We start from the raw sequence: 17,896 nt of genomic DNA on the forward strand, positions 1-17,896 counted from the left end.
ACGGGAACTCTAAAAAATATGCATTTCAAAAATGTTTGAGGTCCGATTTTATAAGTTTTCAATTCAGTTAAATCTTGAAAACATTGGGAACAGCAATTCTTATGACTTTACTATAATTTTAAGTTTTTTAATTGATTTATTTTATGGTTTTGAATTGAGCTAATTGTTTTTCAATTGATCTTTTTTATAATAAAATCATTTCTAATTTTATGACACATGTTGTAATTTCAGAAAGTTAAAGACATGTGGGAAATAATGAAGTACATGACTCAACTACCCCCATTTCCTCAGTCAGAAGATCAGATTAAAACCCGAAATTCTGTTCCATTCATAAACGCTTTGGTGAAACAAGGGAAGAAATACCTGGAGGATCGGTACTTCTAATTCTAATTTAGTGAAACAGACCATATTTTCACATTCATATTCCAGTTACAAAACATACATGAGTAACATCATCAACGAAAATCTATCAACTGCGATGCTTGGTGGAGTTCCCGGCACTTATCCTTTAGTTCGTAGTTACGTTGGTGTCCGTCTTCAAGGCGAATATTCGGGTTTGAAAGATGATAAAATCGATGGAAGGCCTTTGTGGCCTATGGTGTATTATTGTATAAGGAGCGGGGATTTGGCAGCAGCAATTTATTGTCTAAAGAAGAAAAACGAAAAAGAGTTTCAAGACATTATTGCCATTTTAGAAGCAAAACTTAATAATCCTGACAGTCCCGATATTTACAAATTGGAGGATAATGTCCGTTATAATTATCGCAGACATGTTCGAAATGAGACTGACCCTTTTAAACGTATTGTCTGTGCTGTGCTTGGATGTTGTGACGTTGTTGATGAACATTCGGAAGTGGCGAGAACCGCCGATGATTACTTATGGTTGAAGTTAAGTTTAGTGAGAGCTGATTATGAAAAAGACGACCACATCAAATACAACGACTTACAGGTGTGTACATTATTTAAAATAATATTTTTTATTATACCTGCATCATAATCCTAAATTAAAACACGCTGCAGCGTGCGTAATTTGGCCTTTATTGCACGCTGAATTTTAAAGTTGTCTAGGTAACAAGAAATAGTGAAATATCTGGACCAATTACAACGTGAAAAAATGTGCTTAACAACGTAACCGTCTCTACGGAAACGATTCACAAACAACCTTTGATAATTTTATTGTGTAAATTCACATTTTTTCAATGCTTGTAAAAGATCCTAAATGGGCAGGTACAATAAAAAATATCGTATAACACTCGTTTATAAGCGCCTTGAAAACACTGCTGACGCGTCGTGCTCTTAAACTCGTCGTGCGTGTTTTAAAGGATTGCTTATAAACTAATATTATAATATACTATAATATTACGGAGGACTATAAACTAGGAGACGAAACGAGATACAAAATCGCTCGATTTTTTGGACCCAAATAAGTAGTACGGCAGAGCAAAAATGAGGGTGCTTAGTGCGTTTTACCGTCTCAGTTTCAAATCATTTTAAATTAATTTAAATTCAACCAGTTTACTAATTGCTTGAAAAAAAAATGCAAAAATGTTGAACTTTACATTCTTAAGCTGTGAAAGACCAACGAGTAAATTTTTACACAAAAAGTGTAGGGGACAAAATTGTAGAGAATTAATTTTTCTACAAAAATGTCCTCGAGACCATATCTCTATCTTAAACCATTTAGGTTTAAATTAATTTTCTTTTTACATTTTTCTTGTATTTTTAACGGTATTCGCAAAATTTTAAAAAATATGATGAACCAATAGTTTTCAATAAAAAATTTTTCAATACCTGTATATTTTATTATGGAGAATTTAATGCTCTATTTGCCTATAATTTGTTTGTTTGCGTTCGGCTCAAATACAGCCATTTTTTATATTTCATTCCTCTTAAAACTTAGACGGGAAAGGAACAATTGCGCTATCTGGCCTCACGAGTGACGTACTGAGCAGGGTGTTGTGGGTTCCATGGAACACGGGCCCGGACCTTAAAGGGGTCCGCACGGACCCTTTTCGTTGTCCAATTACAAATTACAAAAAGTCCAAAATTATTTTTTTTATATTAGCTGTTTTTTTATATTAGGTTCTGATGACTAAAAAAACTTTATTTCTGCTTTAGCTCATAGGTATAGAAAATGTTAAGCAGAATTGGATTCTCCTCCATTTAATGAAGAAAAATTTAGTGCCTTTAAAAAATTTGTCTTATGAATATTTGACTTTCCCCAAGCGTAACGCCAAATTTTGGGTGTTCCTTAATAATTTTTTTAATTATGAATCTATCATAAAGAAGATCGATCATTTCTCTTTTCAATGCCAAAATACGATTTCATAATAGTTCAAAATTGTAGAGTTAGATATATTTTTGAAGAGGAAGATTCAAAAATAAAAATTTTCAAAAAGTCTAAAATCTCAAAAACGGCTGGACTTAGGTATGGGGAGATCGATAATAACTCTTATAGAATAACTCGGGAAATCCAAAAATGCCATAAAAAAAGCATAGCTTTCTATTTAAATTAACCCACTTCCGATTAACCGGAAATACAAATAAGTACAAATTTTTAGACAAATATCATTATCAGAACTCCCAGTACTTTTAATGTGAAGTTTAGCCGGAACATTCTGTATATTGAATAGGCATACTTATTAATTTATTCATATTATTTTAAATTTTAATAATAATAATTAATGTAATATAAAAAATGTGATCGTATTTTGAGAACAAAATTTTGTTTTGGTTTTGGGTTATGCGATTTTTTTGTCAAAATTTATCTATAAAATAAAAAAAAAATAGGGTGCGCCAGAACTCGCGCCCCAGAGAAAAATGTCATATAAGGTAAGACACCAGGAACGTGGAAAAAATGTTAAAAAAAATTTATCTATAAAAATTTCGAAGTTATGACGTTTTAAAGTTTGCACTTTGACTCTATTTATTTCTGTTGGAAAAATAATTTTCCAAGTTTTTTTGCTATAGGCTATTAAAAGAGGAAACAAGGAAGCAGTATCCTAAATTGTAACTCTGTTCAATGTTATTTGTGGCTTTTATTGGCAAAATTTTTGTCCCTTTACTAAATAATTGTAAAAAAAAAACATATACAAGATCATCAGTATCATTAAATAGATATAAAAAAAAAATGTCAAATGTCAAAAAGTAAATGTCAAAATTTTTTGACAGATAGAATTTTTTAAACATTTTTTTCATGTTCCTGGTATGTTATCTTAATTGAAATTTTTCTCTGGGGCGCGAGTTCTGGCGCACCCTGTATATAAAGTAGATCATTACCTTCATGGGAAAAATGGTTATAGTGGGTTGCCATGTAAAAATAGTTATTTATTTTGCACTCGATGTTAGGAGTGCTTTTATCAACTAATTACAATAGATAAAGTAATCTTTTATCGTCTAGTGAAATAAAGTAATTTTTATCTCATGTTTAGATTTAAGAAATTCTTGTAGGTGAGTACAAAATAAAACGAAATATTATACACGACGATAAAGATTGTTTATCTACTTATGAAAAAAGTCCACTCGTGACTTCGTCTCTCGTTAATTTAACCTTTTTACTCGTAGATAAACAATTTCTTTATCGTCTTGTATAATAATAGTTATTTATTATACAAGACGATACTTTTACTTACTTTATTTCACTAGACGATAAGAGACTACTTTATCTACTGAAATTAGTTGATAAAATACAAGGTGCCCATTTTATCTGTGTCCGCCTAAAGGAGAAAAATAGGCATCATATTATTTTATTTCATAAATAATTTTGTGTAAAGTATTAACTATTCTAAATTGAATAATCATAATCGGTGCTTGACTATCGAAAACTTAAAAAAAAAAATTAAATTCAAAACTCAAATGTAGAATAATGGGAACAACAGCAAGAAATTAACAAATTATTGAATTACTGGTTGCCTATTTATGAAATTTAAGGAGGGAACAGATAAAATATATAAACAGTAGATAAAAATTACTTTATTTTACTAGACGATAAAAGCCTATTTTATCTACTGAAATTAGTTGATAAAAGCACTCTTTAACATTGAGTACAAAATAAAATTTTATTTTTGATAAAACATCACATTTTTATAGTATACTTTATCATTCATCAATTAGTTTTTTCAAAAAATAAATAGTTTTAGCCAAAAACGTTAGGTTCCATACTTTTTATTCACCTGGTATATTTTGAATATAAAAATTATTATTGCCATTTTGGGTGTGGGAAAGGGGCCCGTACAGCCAAGATGGAACACGGGCCCGTTAAGAACTCAGTACGCCACTGGGCCTCACTAACGGAACTTATCGAGAACGGGGACGTTTCGTATTACATCGTGTCGTATCCTAGTCTTTAGGTGTCCGTAATATGTAATATAATATTTTTTTCCTAGAGGATGATTCTGGAAGAGTACGGTGAAACTCATTACGATGCCATGAATCAACCACACTTGTATTTTCAAGTCCTCGTATTAACAGGTCAATTTGAAGCCGCTATTGAATTTCTGCCCCGAATAGAAAGGTTCAGAGTTCATGCTGTCCATATGGCAATAGCTTTGAACGAATTGTATCTATTAGCAGGTTCACGAGATAGTTCAGCACCACTCAGTATGTCAACATATTTTACATTATTTTGTTTCTCATAGTTTTTTGTTAGTTTCTATTGATCCAATGGATGTGAAACCAAGTCGACGTTTGAACTTGGCACGTTTAATTATGATTTATGTTCGCAAATTTGAGATAACATGCCCTAACGAGGCATTGCACTATTTTTATATTTTGCGAAATTTTACTAATGAGGATGGCGTGAATTTATTCAAGATTTGTGTATGTGATCTGGCTATTGAAACCAAGGAGTACAACAAGATTTTGGGGGTCATTCAACCCAATGGTATAAGAACCAAAGGTTTGATTGATCAATTTACTAATGCTGAAATAAGTGCTGAAAATATTGCTCAAATGATTGGCGATTCTTTGGTAAAGAAGGGTTTGTTTGAAGAAGCAATAGATGTCTTTGATTTAGCTGACGTAAGTAATTGATTAACACAACCATCGTGTTAAAATTTATTTTTACAGAATCAAGAGGAGGTTTTGAATTTGTTTTGCACTTTATTATCACAAGTGGTTCATTTGCCTTCCCAACCAAATTCTTTAAAGGAGAGACTGTTGGAGAAGGGAAATATTTTAAGTGATAGATATACAAGAGAAGGTTATAAAGCGTCGTCCAACATTGTTACATCGTATATTAAACTGAAACAACTTGCAATATTTTTTGATCAGTACCATTCTAAACAATTTTCGTTGGCATTAAAAGTAATAATTTATTGTTTTTACTGCAGTTTTTAAAATTCTTGTTAATTGTAGACTTTGGGAGACCTTCATATAATTCCTCGTCAACCACAAGAAGTAGAAGACCGTGTGAAGGCGTTCAAAAAGTTGAACGTTGATGTCTGTAAAGTGATTCCTGATGTGCTTTTGGCAACAATGAATATGTTGTTTGCTGATTATCAGAAGATTAAAGGAAATGAATATATTCCAAGCAGGTTTAACGACAACACCCTTGAGAAAGTGAGATAAACATTATACAATTAACGTTGACTACTATTTGGTTTTTTTCAGCAATTGTCACATTTAAGGGAACAGGCAAAAATCTTGATTAATTTCACTGGGATGTTGCCTTATAGAATGCCAGGAGATACAAATAGTAAATTAGTTCAGATGGAAATTTTAATGCATTAAGGTTTTTTATATTAAACATTTTTTTAAATAAAGTTACAAAGTTTCTAATTTATACTGTACTACATAAAGATCCTTGGAAAAGTCTACCGTCTTGCCTTCTTTCATCTGAAATTAATACATTAAATTGGTATTTTAGTAATGAAAAGTGCACACACCGCCTTGTAATCTAAAAACTTTTCCTTAAATGAAACAAAATCCGTGAAAGTTGCTAATATTTCAAAAACCTCTCCAACAAGTTCGTTGGGTCGTTTTCTGGAATTTGACAAAAATATTTCACTTACTTAATTTTGACTGCAGAACGAATAGGATTACCTTAACTCATATTCAAATTCCAACATACTGAAATTTGGAATCTTCTTTTTTAATTCACTTTCTAAAAACTTCTCTATTGTTTCAACATATTTTTTAAATATTTCGGTGTAAATAAGTTTATTTTCTTCATTTTCCTCAAATTCTTTCCAGTATTCTTCCATAAAATCTTTATGTATTTTAAGAAAACTGTCATCTAAAAGAATATCTTCAATATGTCCAACAACTTGAGCAAAGTACTTTTCCTCAACATCTAGACAATGGTGTGAAATATCCAAATCATCAGCTGAACCCTCATAGAAACCTGAAACAATTACAAATTGCTCTCTCAACTAACCACACTGAATTACTAACATTGCTCTTGTGCCATTTTTGGGTCTTTTTTTTATCTTTTAAGGACGTTCAAATCAACACAAAAACATGTAATTAATCACAAATAATTTGTCATTTTTCTGCATTGTTGTTTATATTCGTTACTATGGTAACCACTGTCCCCTCTCCTGCTAGCGTTAGGGAATGTTTGTTCTGTCAGTTGACACAAATTCAAAAAATTCAAACATTTAGCCGTTACCGTTAGATTAAAACGAGAAAAATTTCAAGCGTTAAGTAAAAATTCTGTGGTGGTGTAATGGATCAGGTGATAACATTTGATAAAAGCCTTCAACAGCGTTTACAAGAATACAATGAAGTTCTCGGGGGATACGAAGTTTTGCCGGTATCTGCTATCGCCAAAGAATGGGGCTTCTACTTGGATTTAACTTTGGATCCCAACGGATGGCAAGCAGTTTGGAAAATTCAACGAAAAACCTGCGAAGCTCTCAATATTGCTTTTCCTACAGTGGTTCTTGCTTTTGTTCTGGATGTAAGTTTTAAGGAAATGACAGCGCTGGTTAGGGTTTTGGCTGTTCAGGATGACATTCACATTCCTGAAAAGCATTGGGTGCCACTGATCCAATTATGGCCCACAAAACAGCAAGATAATAGCATTGCTATTAATTTGCACTCTACAGCTAATGTCCTTGATATGTTGAGATTTTTCTATCACAATTTAATCATGCCCTGGGATTTTGAAGAAGACGATGTAAGTGACTGGAAAAGCAAGCATCTAGAGCCCCGATTGAGACTGTATTATGACTTGAAGAGTGGGGTAATACCGCGGGTGACTGCTGAGCGTTTGCACTCCCTTATGTGTGAAGCAAAGAGGATAGAACAGAAAAGGGAATACCTGGAAGCTGAACTAGATGATTTAGAAAGTTGTGATGGAGACAATAATGCTATTAATGACCCCACAGTTGAACAATTGATGGAGCTACACATCCGTTTGATGGAAATCAAGGGAGAAATGGATATTTTGGAGAATCCAATGTTGAGAAATGTTGTCATCAAAAAACAGAAAGAGATGAGTCCTACTCATGATGATACAAAACAGAACATTTGGGTTATTCAAGCGGAAAATACCGCAGATGACTGCATTGAGTTCTTACAAAAAATTAAGTCATCGTACCCAACTGAAATTCTCAGTTTTTCGCCACAACTATCCTCCACTTTAGATTATGCCAATCCAAATGATGTATTTATTCTGAAAGAAGGTACACATATGATCAATGTCACTGGGGCATTAGAACATGGAGGTATGTTAAAAGGGGTATCCATGAAAGAAAATACAATTCTAAGCTCTAAAACAGAAGATGTGATGCTAGACTTTAGAGGTGGGAACGTTGTTATTGAAAATATGACCATTGAAGCGTTGTCTCCTCAATGTGCAATAATAGTTCGTGGCGGACAACTTACCTTGAATAACTGTAAATTAATTGGAGATGGAAAATCATCAACTCATCAAGGGATACTCATACTAAATGGAGCACACTTTCAAACAATAAACTGCGAAATCAGTCACTTTAGTACTGCAATTGTTGGCAACTCAGGATCCAACATAAGCATGGAAAGCACCGAGATTCATAATTGCAATTTTGGTTTGAAAATTTATGATAACTGTGCTGTGAAAGCTACAAAAGTGGCAATTCAAAATTGCAGAGAATATGGAATTTGTGTTGAAACTGAAAATAACATAGATGATGGTCATCAAAAAGTGGGCGATTTTGATACATTAAATATGTAAGTCATCCTTATTACAACATTCGTGTAAATGTAATTTTCAATTTTCTAGAATTCCGCAACTGCAAATGGAATTTATCAGTGGGGATAACAACGCTAAAGGTGACGCCATCATTAATCAGAAATCCAAGTTGAAACCAGTTGAAAATTTGTTTGAGAGCCCCGACTCCGATCCAACGGTTTGTCTTGAATCTGATGAAGAAATGGACATTCTTCAGACCACTGTAATTGAAAATGATTGTAATGGAAGAACTTCGCCTGCTACAATTTAATATCTTGGGTTTCTCTGATAATTCTCATAAATTATAACTTGTTTACGTTAGCCTATTATTGAATAATTGTTTATTTTTGTTTAAATACATTTTGTTACTGCTGACGTTTTGTTTTAAACTACATCTTTGGCAATGCAATCGTCCATATTTGGTTTCAAAGCGTCACTTATCTTTAAAACAAGGGTGTTTTGTATTTTAATTTATTTTGTGGTAGGTAATAAAAAAGTGTGTACCAAATCAATAATTTATTGATGCGTATTGATGGCTAAAACAAAAAATGCATCAAAAAAATATTGAAATATGAATAAATACAACTATGGCGCGTGTAACATCAAAAAGTGATTTCTACAATAATGCACCAACTATAAAAGAGAGTAACAAGTCTAATATCATCTAATATCAAACCAAATTGAAAAATGATGTTCAATTTTACAGTTATGTCAGAATTCATAAAAATTGTACAATATATTTACAGAAAGATACGTAAATTTTTATAAAACTTCAACAAATATCCAAACATTATGAAGTTCTTTGTTTGACAGTAAAGATATTACAAATTCGTTCAATGTTACTCTTATCCTTTTAAGTAAAGATTAAATACAGCTTTAACATCGAGGGCCAGTACACGCTTATTCTTGACTAGGGAAAAATATGGCTGCAAGTTTACCACATGTGTGTTTCTCTAATTTCGCTAATGATGTGTGCAGCTTTTTGAAGTGCCTAAAACAAATTTTTCTTAAGTAAACTAACCCCAACACAGATAAAACTTACCTTTAACATGTCTGCGGCCTCTTTGCGCCTTTGTGCAATATGTTCAGACTCGTCCAACAATTGATCAGCGTTGTCAGCCTTATACAAATGTGTCACTAACTCAGACTGCAAATTGTCTTTAACAAAATTGACTAAAAAATGCATTACTGCCTTCGGAACCGTATCTTGAATTGATTTACGAACGATGTAGAAATACGATTTAATTAAGCGTTCTAAAAGAATCAAAATCCGCATTATTGAAAAAAAAATAAAACACCACCCAAATTTACCAATAATTTCACAGTCGTGTTCCTCATTTTCAGAAAGTTTTCTGAATGAACTGCTGTTGATTGGAACTTGTGGTAACAAATTGACAGGTTTTACTGGACTAAGAATGGATCTTATTTCCTCATTCTTTACGCTTTCGGGTACATTGCCGATGTGGTTTGTCAGTGCTGTATCCGTTCCGTTTTGAGAAGAAGTTAAATTAGAAACCCAAGTTGTCGCATCTTCATTCAATTGAGGATTACTTGAAGAACGAACCTGAAAGATATTTTTGCAAGTAGGTAATTACCTAACCTATTTTTAAACAAAAGAAACTGAAACTAAATTTCTTCAGAATTTCGACTACTAAAGATACTGCATACTACGAAAATTGAAAAAAAAAAGAATTATACAGGAAGCGCTCTCAAAATTGTTACTTAGCAAACATTTTACTTAGTACAAATCGACTCTAATTTCTGCTGTAAAAATAATTTTCCAAGTTTTTTTTGTTACAGGATATTAGGAGAGGAAACAAGGAAGCTGTATCCTAAATTGTAACTCTGATGTTCAATGTTATTTGTATCTTTTATTGGATTTTTTTGTAAATGTACGAAAACCTAAAGACTATAATTCTCCGTAACTAAATAATTATGAAAAAACATACAGGTCAGGTCACTAATGAACTTTTCAACTCGCTTATATAATTATTTAGTAAAGGTACAAAAAATTTGTCAATAAAATCACAAAACAAATAACATTAAACAGAGTTACAGTTTGGGATACAGCTTCCTTGTTTCCTCTTCTAATAGCCTATAGCAAAAAAACTTGGAAAATTATTTTTTCAACAGAAATAAATAGTCAATGTGCGAAATTTAAAGTCTCAGAACTTCGAAATAGGTAACATAGACCAATCTGCACAAACTACTCAAAAAACATTCAAAAAAGTTGTCGTCAATGTCACATTTGACATAAAATTAATTATTTCTGTGTTAATGAGCGTACTTAAAATTACACAAATACATTATTTGGCATCATGAAGTTTGGTAATTTATCATCAAATCAATTTTGTTCAAAATCAACATTCAAAATTGAAAATAAATTTTACCAATCTAGTCTTCAAATTAACATGTTACAGAACCCATGAAACACCAACATAAATCAAGTATTCATTTTTAAAAGGTTTTTAAGTCTTTCCTGACATGTTGACGTAGAGAAACGTAACCAAATCAGTGGCGTTTTAAAGGTTCTAAACATCTAAACAAGATGCATAGACAATCTGGTGCTCTAACTCCTCCCTAAATCTATCAACTGACCTACGGAACCATGTAGGGTCGTTCTGAAGCATACTTCACAGATAATTAACGGTGTCAAGAATTAATTGACAATTACAGTCAATAGTCGTCAGTTTTACATGATGTAAATTAGCTCGTCCCCTTTTGTTATGAAACCAATAGTAAGTTCGTTGTAGTTATCGACATATTGCACGACACATTTGAGAACTGATAATGTTATTTTTAGAAATGGATTTACTTAATACGCGGGATTATGATTTGTAATGAAAAACGTCACACACGTGTTTGATATTAGTTTTGCAACTAATGAAATAATAATATACCTGAACAGCATTCATGAAGTCATTATAACTAGACACAGGCAATATTCGAAAGAGATAATTAAAGAAATCGGCCTGATCAGATGCTTCTACAGCACCACGTGCAATCTACAGCAAACAACTAAAATTGTGCAATATTTTTTTAAGAACATTAAAACATACCAACTCTGTAGGTTCCGCCATTGTATGATGTTTGCTAAACATACTCTTTGGTCGATTAGTTCGAGATCCATCCCCGGATTTAATCATCGATGGCACCATTGCGATTTCTTTGTAAAAGTCTGGATGTTTAGTGTTAATGTATGCTAATTCGATTTGTACTAGATTCTCCACCATTTGATTGGTCGTTGGAAGGCGTCTTCGAAGTAATTGTGTTACAACGTCGACGATTTTTTCATACAATTTGGGAAATCGCAGCATTTCCTGTTGAACTTCACTTCCGCAGTGCTAAAAACAGAAACTAAAGCGTCACTCTAAGAAACACAGAATTAAATACTTGTATAATACGTTGCATTTCTTCGTGAATTAATTCAACGCATCGCAATGATGGTTCTTCAAGACGCCGAATCTGTCTCTTGACTAGCAATTCGAAAGAAACTTCTGGTACAAAAAGCGCAGGTCTTGGGCCGTTTGCATTTCTAATAGCGGTTAAAATATCCATTTTTGTTAAACCGGCCAAAGGGTGTATTGAATCTAAAGTCCTTCCGAAAGTTTCGTGAAAAATATAGCAAATTCTTGCTCCACCACACAATTCTGTTGTTTCAATGTTTCTTGCAGTGCCTTCTATAGTGGAGCAATAAGCTGAGGCAAACTTAGTGATAATTTGAAGCAGAGTTTTACTCTTGTCAGAAATATCTTCGCCATATGAATTAAGAAGTGATTGAAACTGGGACATCATTAAATTTACGCGAGTCTAAAACGCCAGTTATTTTATTGATATAAAACTAATTTCTGTAACATTCACCTTCAAATCAGGTAAACAGTCTCTAATGTGGTGCATTAAAAGCCTATTCAAGGTTTTCGCTAGGTACGGAGTACCGTTGCGAGTGGCTAAAGTTGGATATTTACTTTGTAAAAATGTGGCTTCGTCTTTTAAGGCCTCTTTTATGGATTTGTTATTCATAATATCTTGTTGTGAGCGATTTACAACACCGATTATACCTAATTTAACTGGAATAACGCGACCACAAAGAATATCAATAGCATCAGTACCTAAAAAAAAATATTTCGTGATAATTTCAATAAAAAATATAAAATAAAAACCTGCGTCCATTAAATCAAGCTTTGTAACGACTGCCAATGTTCTGCGACCATCAGGATCAACATCTTTAGCAATTGCTAAACTTTCTGAAGTCGCCATATCGGTGTTTGCCGTTACCACAGCCAATATTATTGAATTCGGATTAGCGATGTATTTTAGGACTAATTCACGAATTTGTTGTTCGATGTCTGGAGGTTGGTCTCCGACAGGTACCTTGGTAATACCCGGCAAATCAACTAAAGTTAAATTTACAACCTTTGTCGAATAAATTTTCAAGTTGATGGGTTCTGCACATATGCCTTTATTACTTCCAGCAATTTTATTGGTTTCGTTCTCAATTTCCTGACGAATTTCTTCAAAGTCTTTGAAGACTTTATTTTTGCAATGTAGGAAAACGCCCCATTCCTCCACCTCCATTGTCCCTAAAATTTAGACTTCTCTAGAGAAATTTACCTCAGATTTTTTTTTCAAATACAATCGATTAATCTAAGACAATGTGCTGAATCAACATCTCAAAATGTTAATGGACCCGTAGCCTTAATAAGATTAAAAACATTTTCTTTTTTGGGGAAAGTTAAACTCCACGGCAATTGTTTCTATTTTAGAAACATGCTATGCCATTCACCTACATTGGGAAGATAAAAATTTTATACAATAAGTAACTCTCATCTATAAATTAAAGAGAATCCACTCTCCATGACAGTGTAATGGATTTTAATAATTAGGACAACATTGTAGCCACAATAATCTATTTGCAAACTGGATCAAAACTTTTACTTAAATTTAAGGTTTTGACTCTCTTTTAACTAATTCTCATAATATTGCTTTTAATCGCGTTTTTTTTTTGAGTATGGAATACGTAATAACAGTTTTTGTAACCAACAATCATAATGGAGTTACAATTTACAAAATCTGTTTTTTTTAAACGGAAATCAAAGCCAAAATTTTCGTGAACATATTGGTAGCAGCCTAACTCCATAGTCACAAATTTTGTTTGCTTTTTGTTTTTGTCTCTAAAAATTTTGTTAAAAAATATGATTATGTTTTCATGTTGAAATGTCAAAATTTTGACTTTTATAAATTTTGTGTGCTTGTCTGCTTTTTGAAAAACGTTATAATCGAATACACCACAAGTAAGTACAGTTGGAGACAAAATGCTTTGGTTGTCAATGTCACTTGAATGACATTGAATTGTAAAGCATGCTTTATGCTTTAATTACATTAAAGTGTCAGAAAAGTGACGACCAAAGTATTTTGTCTCCAACTGTACAGTTAGGCACACGGAATTGCGGACAAGACTGTCAATCTAATGGACAGCTTTAGTTTATTAACCTCACTTTACAATCACAGAGGGATCGACATTTACGTGGAATTCATTGACGTGAAGATGAAATATAAATTTAAAAATTTGACTTTTAAATATGTCATATTGACAATAAAGAATAGTTTAGACCACAATTTTTTGTATTCAGAGAAAAGTCCTGTCTGAAATTCTGTGCACCTAACTGTACAATGTTGTGGGCAAAAATGAATTTCTTATTACGATAGTACAGTTGGAGACAAAATACTTTGGTCGTCACTTTTCTGACACTTTAATGTAATTCAAGCTTTAACGTTAAAATGAATGACAATTTCAAATTAATGACATCTATTATATTTTTCTATCAAAAATATGTACAACTTGTCAACTATGATTTGACAGTAGCTAAAAATAAGGTTAACAGTCCTAAAGCATGCTTTACAATTTAATGTCACTCAAGTGACATTGACGACCAAAGTATTTTGTCTCCAACTGTATTATGTTATTAGGAGCAAAAATGATAAACTCACTTTTACTCCAAATAACATATACTATTTTATCCGCATACGTATTTATATTAAGAGTAAAGAGCAACATTATAATTAGCAAGTAACTAATCAAAACAATTTGCAATGAAATCATAACAAACGTCATGCGTCAGTATCAGAAATTGTTAACTAGCGCAGTTAGTAGTACAAAATGTCGAATGCTGATGATCTACAATGGATGTATATGGTTGAAGTTACATTTAGTCATAAAAGTGGTCACTTTTGTTTTGCCGATAAAAACTTTCAATGAAAAGTGTCTATACAGAAAAAAGTTTTTTAAAAGATACAAGCAGGTATTATGAAGATTGGCAATAAATTTTGTGTAATTTATTGAAATGAGCTCAAAGTTTGTAAATTCTTCTACAGCTTTAGTTTTAAGATTCTTACTTTTTCAACTCGTTCCTTAAAAACGGTGTAACCAGACACACTAATTTAATTGCGTTTTATCTCATTCACGTTTCCTATGTATTCTCGTCAATTTCTTGCTAAAAATTAGAGAATATTTAGCAAAATCTGCATTATAAATTGCGTCTAAATTTTAACGGTGGTCTTTTTCTGACTTCTGCATACACACTTTTCATCTCTGAATTTTCTTAGACAATTTTTTGTGATGAAGATTAATTAAATTGTTTACAAATTTATTAAAACTACCATGAATGAATTTGCTACTAGTGCAAACGTGAAAACTGTTTGACACATTTCCGTTTAAAAATAGTTATTTATTCGACGAGTTTGAGTGTAAATCGAACTCTTTATTTGACCGAGTGGATTTTTAAACCACGAGTGTAACGAGTGCTTTACCATCCACGAGGTGGAATAAAGCGTCCGATTTACACTCAAACGAGTGGAATAGAACATTTTATTCTTCGAATTAGAGTGAACAAGGCTTAAACTTGCTTTAAATCTGTTAAAAATAATTTGACGTTTTGTATTGAGAAATGCCAAACAGTTGCCAAAACTTCCTTACACGGGAGAAAAACCGTAAATTTTGACAGTGTCGAAGAATAAAACAAATTTTACTTATCAAATATGAAATATGTACAAATAAAAATACCATTTTTGAACTACATTGTGATTTGAAGTACACTGTCAGTTGCAAAAGTACAAAATCAAAGCCAATAAATATGCAATAAGAAAAAATACTCATATTTGAATATAATTTTAAAGATGTTTATTATGTGCATGAATTAAACAAAGCATACAGTTAAAATAAAGCAACAAATGCCAAAGTAATCAAGAAATCCAAACTTGGATTCCTTTCATATCCAGTAGTGTGAATCATCAATTATTTTTTATGATAATGAACCTAAGAAACTTACAAATAAAATGCTTGTGTACTACATTTCTAAATTCATAAAACTAACTAAAAATTTTCTTATAAATGTATGTATTAATGTGCAAAATCAAAGGAATTTACATACCATCAATTGCGGCTCTATGCTCCCTGTCATCCTTAGGACAATAAACTAATTGTAAAACAAGAGGTACTCGTGTAACAATACCAGTTCCTCTTGGTAGAAACGATTTTCCAACTAAGCTTTCAATAACTGAACTCTTGCCTGAACTCTGGAAGATAGGTTATGTAAACCAATCGAAAACGAAGCTTGATTAATTAACTTACTTGCGATCCCAGTACTACAATTTGAGGTAATTGAATGGCATCTGATCCAACAGTATTAAAAACGTCTTGCAATTTGTTGATAACGGGAATAAGGGCTTCCATTGTCTTTATAAACCGGTCGATTTCCAAAAATATCGATTACAGTGTCTTAGTTTTTAAGTTATCAATCTTAAATAGACAACTAGTTACACTAACATTATTTAAAATTACACAACACTCGATATATAAATTAGATGTTAATTTTAATAAACGAATCACTTCGTACGTTAAAACTGCAACTGAAAAGCAGACAAATCAGATTTTTTGTGTCAGTTAGTTTTGGTGATATAGTTGGTTCCTTTAGTAATATATTGTTGGTGTTCCTGAGAGTCATTCAAATTCCTGGCGGCAGCATACAAATACATAATTGGCTTCTAACTCCCTCAGTAGGTATTAGGTAACTACTAATATTCTCACGTCTAAAATAATGAATACAATACAAAGATTTAAAAAAATTTCTTATATTAATATTCAATATTAACAAAATAATTAATAAAGCAATGTTTAAGAATTATGCACTTTTAATGTTAGTCTATATTCTTATTATTGTTGGTGTATTTAAAACAAAAATACTACAAAAAAAAATAAAATAAAGAAAAACAACACACTTAAAAATTGTGCCGCTAAATTTACAGTTAAAATTCCAAAAAAAATTAAAAAGTAAATGATAATGTTTCCAGAAAAAAGTTATTACCAATTTAATTAACATTTTAACAAAGAGTTATAAATAATCTTGTCATTTGCATAAAATCAAGAAATATTGGCGGACTTGACTTACCTAAATATAAAAGAAAATAAAATAATTTATTAAAATATATCAGAATATTTCACACTCATACAAAAGCTCCAACAATTTTGGGACTTGTTGTTTTTATATTTCTGTGTGTTTTAATTTGTTAAACTGAGAAAAACAGTTATGCTCTTATCTCAGATATATTGTTTATTGAATGTCATCAGCTGTTGCTCTTGTGAAAGACTAAAATGTCTGCCAATTTTCTAAATAATTTCTTTTGTAAAGCAACAAATAGCATAAAAGTACAACGTATTGTGAGGAATAGTTCAACAAGTGCCAAAAATGTGGCGTACAAAACTAAAGTTGCTCAACAAATAAATCGAATCAAGAATCAAGCTCTTTTAGGTGGTGGACTAAACAAAATTGATGAACAGCATAAAAAGGTCAGTAGTTACAGATTATATTATAATCTTACTTTGAGTGGAATCTTTGTTTTTGTTTTCAAATACAGTTTTCACTTTTTTTATTAACTCAAACATATTAGTTTGGAAATTTTACTTTCATCTTTTATCGATTCTTCATTATATTTAATTGATTCATTTGGCCTAGAAATGAAAAAGAATTTTGAGGTTTTCAAGAAATGAGGGATTTTAATGTTATTTGGGACATTTTTGATGATTTTAACCATTTTTTAATTAGTACCAAAACCACATTGGTTCTGAAATACTAATTTATTGTGGATTATTATGCTTGATTTTCAACCATTTTTTCATGTGTCCAATTTTCAGTGATCTAAAGATATTTAGGTTCTTCGAAGGTATACAGAGTGTCAATTTTAAAACTTGCAATCGACGATATCTCTAGAACTGAAAGTTATCTAGAATCACTCAAAACCGTTTCGGTGGTCTAGGGGGTATCAAAATGACATGGTAAGTGACGCACCTCCCCCACCCTTGAAGCCGCAGCCACCTTAAGTTGAAAATCTTAAATGGCACTACCCTACTTGTGATACATCGTTGAAAAGTTCATAACAAGTGCTTTTCAAAAATGTCATACAAGGCCCTATTTAGTAAAGCCGTTTTTCCAATTCTTCAGAAACAAAGACTCTAAATTTTCATTTTTTTTTGTTATTTCAAGGGAGGGTGGAGATGCGTCACTAACCATTTCATTTAGGCTCCCCCTAGGAACCACCAAAACGGTTCTGAGTGATTCTCAATAACTTTTTCAGTTACTCGATATTGCCGATTGCAAGTTTTAAAATTGACACAGTGTATAAAAACAAGTGGTTTTTGCACTATTCAAACTCCATTGCGTTTCTTGAATACAGAATGTTCCGTTTTTA

At 31.9% G+C, this 17,896-nt stretch overlaps 5 protein-coding genes across 6 annotated transcripts in view; 3 read left to right on the forward strand and 2 right to left on the reverse strand.

Moving 5' to 3' along the window:
• LOC123012594 (nuclear pore complex protein Nup93-like) overlaps positions 1 to 5,782 on the forward strand; it is a 9,099-nt gene extending 3,317 nt beyond the window's left edge. Inside the window, exons 5-11 of the mRNA XM_044410617.1 lie at positions 232 to 374; positions 430 to 949; positions 4,386 to 4,599; positions 4,649 to 5,019; positions 5,068 to 5,304; positions 5,356 to 5,559; positions 5,611 to 5,782. Of these exons, the coding sequence (XP_044266552.1) occupies positions 232 to 374; positions 430 to 949; positions 4,386 to 4,599; positions 4,649 to 5,019; positions 5,068 to 5,304; positions 5,356 to 5,559; positions 5,611 to 5,730 (1,809 nt within the window). The 3' untranslated portion in view covers positions 5,731 to 5,782. The remainder of the gene's footprint in view (positions 1 to 231; positions 375 to 429; positions 950 to 4,385; positions 4,600 to 4,648; positions 5,020 to 5,067; positions 5,305 to 5,355; positions 5,560 to 5,610) is intronic.
• Positions 5,705 to 6,522, reverse strand: LOC123012595 (ADP-ribosylation factor-like protein 2-binding protein). Its single transcript, XM_044410618.1, has 4 exons — positions 6,394 to 6,522; positions 6,043 to 6,343; positions 5,886 to 5,982; positions 5,705 to 5,835 (listed from the first exon to the last, which is right to left on the reverse strand). The coding sequence occupies exons 1-4, from the start codon at positions 6,407 to 6,409 to the stop codon at positions 5,764 to 5,766; spliced, it is 486 nt and encodes a 161-aa protein (XP_044266553.1). The 5' UTR covers positions 6,410 to 6,522; the 3' UTR covers positions 5,705 to 5,763.
• Positions 6,523 to 6,555: 33 nt separating this feature from the next.
• LOC123012939 (protein nessun dorma) lies at positions 6,556 to 8,530 on the forward strand. The gene is made up of 2 exons (XM_044411183.1): positions 6,556 to 8,154; positions 8,207 to 8,530. Exons 1-2 carry the CDS (start codon positions 6,668 to 6,670, stop codon positions 8,424 to 8,426), a joined length of 1,707 nt encoding a protein of 568 aa, XP_044267118.1. The 5' UTR covers positions 6,556 to 6,667; the 3' UTR covers positions 8,427 to 8,530.
• A 126-nt stretch (positions 8,531 to 8,656) lies between these two features.
• On the reverse strand, positions 8,657 to 16,735 carry LOC123012938 (dynamin-1-like protein). Of its 2 annotated transcripts, XM_044411181.1 has the most exons (11): positions 16,600 to 16,735; positions 15,783 to 16,240; positions 15,583 to 15,727; positions 12,316 to 12,735; positions 12,017 to 12,264; positions 11,549 to 11,965; positions 11,215 to 11,499; positions 11,056 to 11,160; positions 9,467 to 9,719; positions 9,198 to 9,409; positions 8,657 to 9,146 (listed from the first exon to the last, which is right to left on the reverse strand). In XM_044411181.1, the coding sequence occupies exons 2-11, from the start codon at positions 15,882 to 15,884 to the stop codon at positions 9,090 to 9,092; spliced, it is 2,244 nt and encodes a 747-aa protein (XP_044267116.1). In that variant the 5' UTR covers positions 15,885 to 16,240; positions 16,600 to 16,735; the 3' UTR covers positions 8,657 to 9,089. The 2 variants fall into 2 exon arrangements, with proteins under 2 accessions (XP_044267116.1, XP_044267117.1); XM_044411182.1 differs by lacking the exon at positions 11,056 to 11,160.
• A 44-nt stretch (positions 16,736 to 16,779) lies between these two features.
• LOC123012524 (propionyl-CoA carboxylase beta chain, mitochondrial-like) overlaps positions 16,780 to 17,896 on the forward strand; it is a 13,851-nt gene continuing 12,734 nt past the window's right edge. The window contains 1 exon segment of the mRNA XM_044410519.1: positions 16,780 to 16,997. Coding sequence (XP_044266454.1) covers positions 16,803 to 16,997 — 195 coding nt within the window. The 5' untranslated portion in view covers positions 16,780 to 16,802.

Source organism: Tribolium madens, unplaced genomic scaffold (genome assembly GCF_015345945.1).
Source record: "Tribolium madens isolate multiple individuals breed KSU strain unplaced genomic scaffold, Tmad_KSU_1.1 Scaffold_96;HRSCAF=242;Tcas5.2_LG5, whole genome shotgun sequence".
NCBI classification, from domain to species: domain Eukaryota; kingdom Metazoa; phylum Arthropoda; class Insecta; order Coleoptera; family Tenebrionidae; genus Tribolium; species Tribolium madens.

Bases quoted from the DNA above. Each gene is read 5' to 3' on its own strand.
- LOC123012595 (XM_044410618.1), bottom strand. The intron at 5,983-6,042 runs GTAATCCTATTC...GTCAAATTCCAG, and splicing joins GAATTTGAATATGAGTTAAG to AAAACGACCCAACGAACTTG. The intron at 5,836-5,885 runs GTGTGTGCACTT...TATTAATTTCAG, and splicing joins AGTTTTTAGATTACAAGGCG to ATGAAAGAAGGCAAGACGGT.
- LOC123012939 (XM_044411183.1), top strand. From the start codon at position 6,668: ATGGATCAGGTGATAACATTTGATAAAAGCCTTCAACAGCGTTTACAA. The intron at 8,155-8,206 runs GTAAGTCATCCT...TCAATTTTCTAG, and splicing joins GATTTTGATACATTAAATAT to AATTCCGCAACTGCAAATGG.
- LOC123012938 (XM_044411181.1), bottom strand. From the start codon at position 15,884: ATGGAAGCCCTTATTCCCGTTATCAACAAATTGCAAGACGTTTTTAAT. The intron at 15,728-15,782 runs GTAAGTTAATTA...CCTATCTTCCAG, and splicing joins TTGTAGTACTGGGATCGCAA to AGTTCAGGCAAGAGTTCAGT. The intron at 11,500-11,548 runs GTATTTAATTCT...TTCTGTTTTTAG, and splicing joins AAATGCAACGTATTATACAA to CACTGCGGAAGTGAAGTTCA.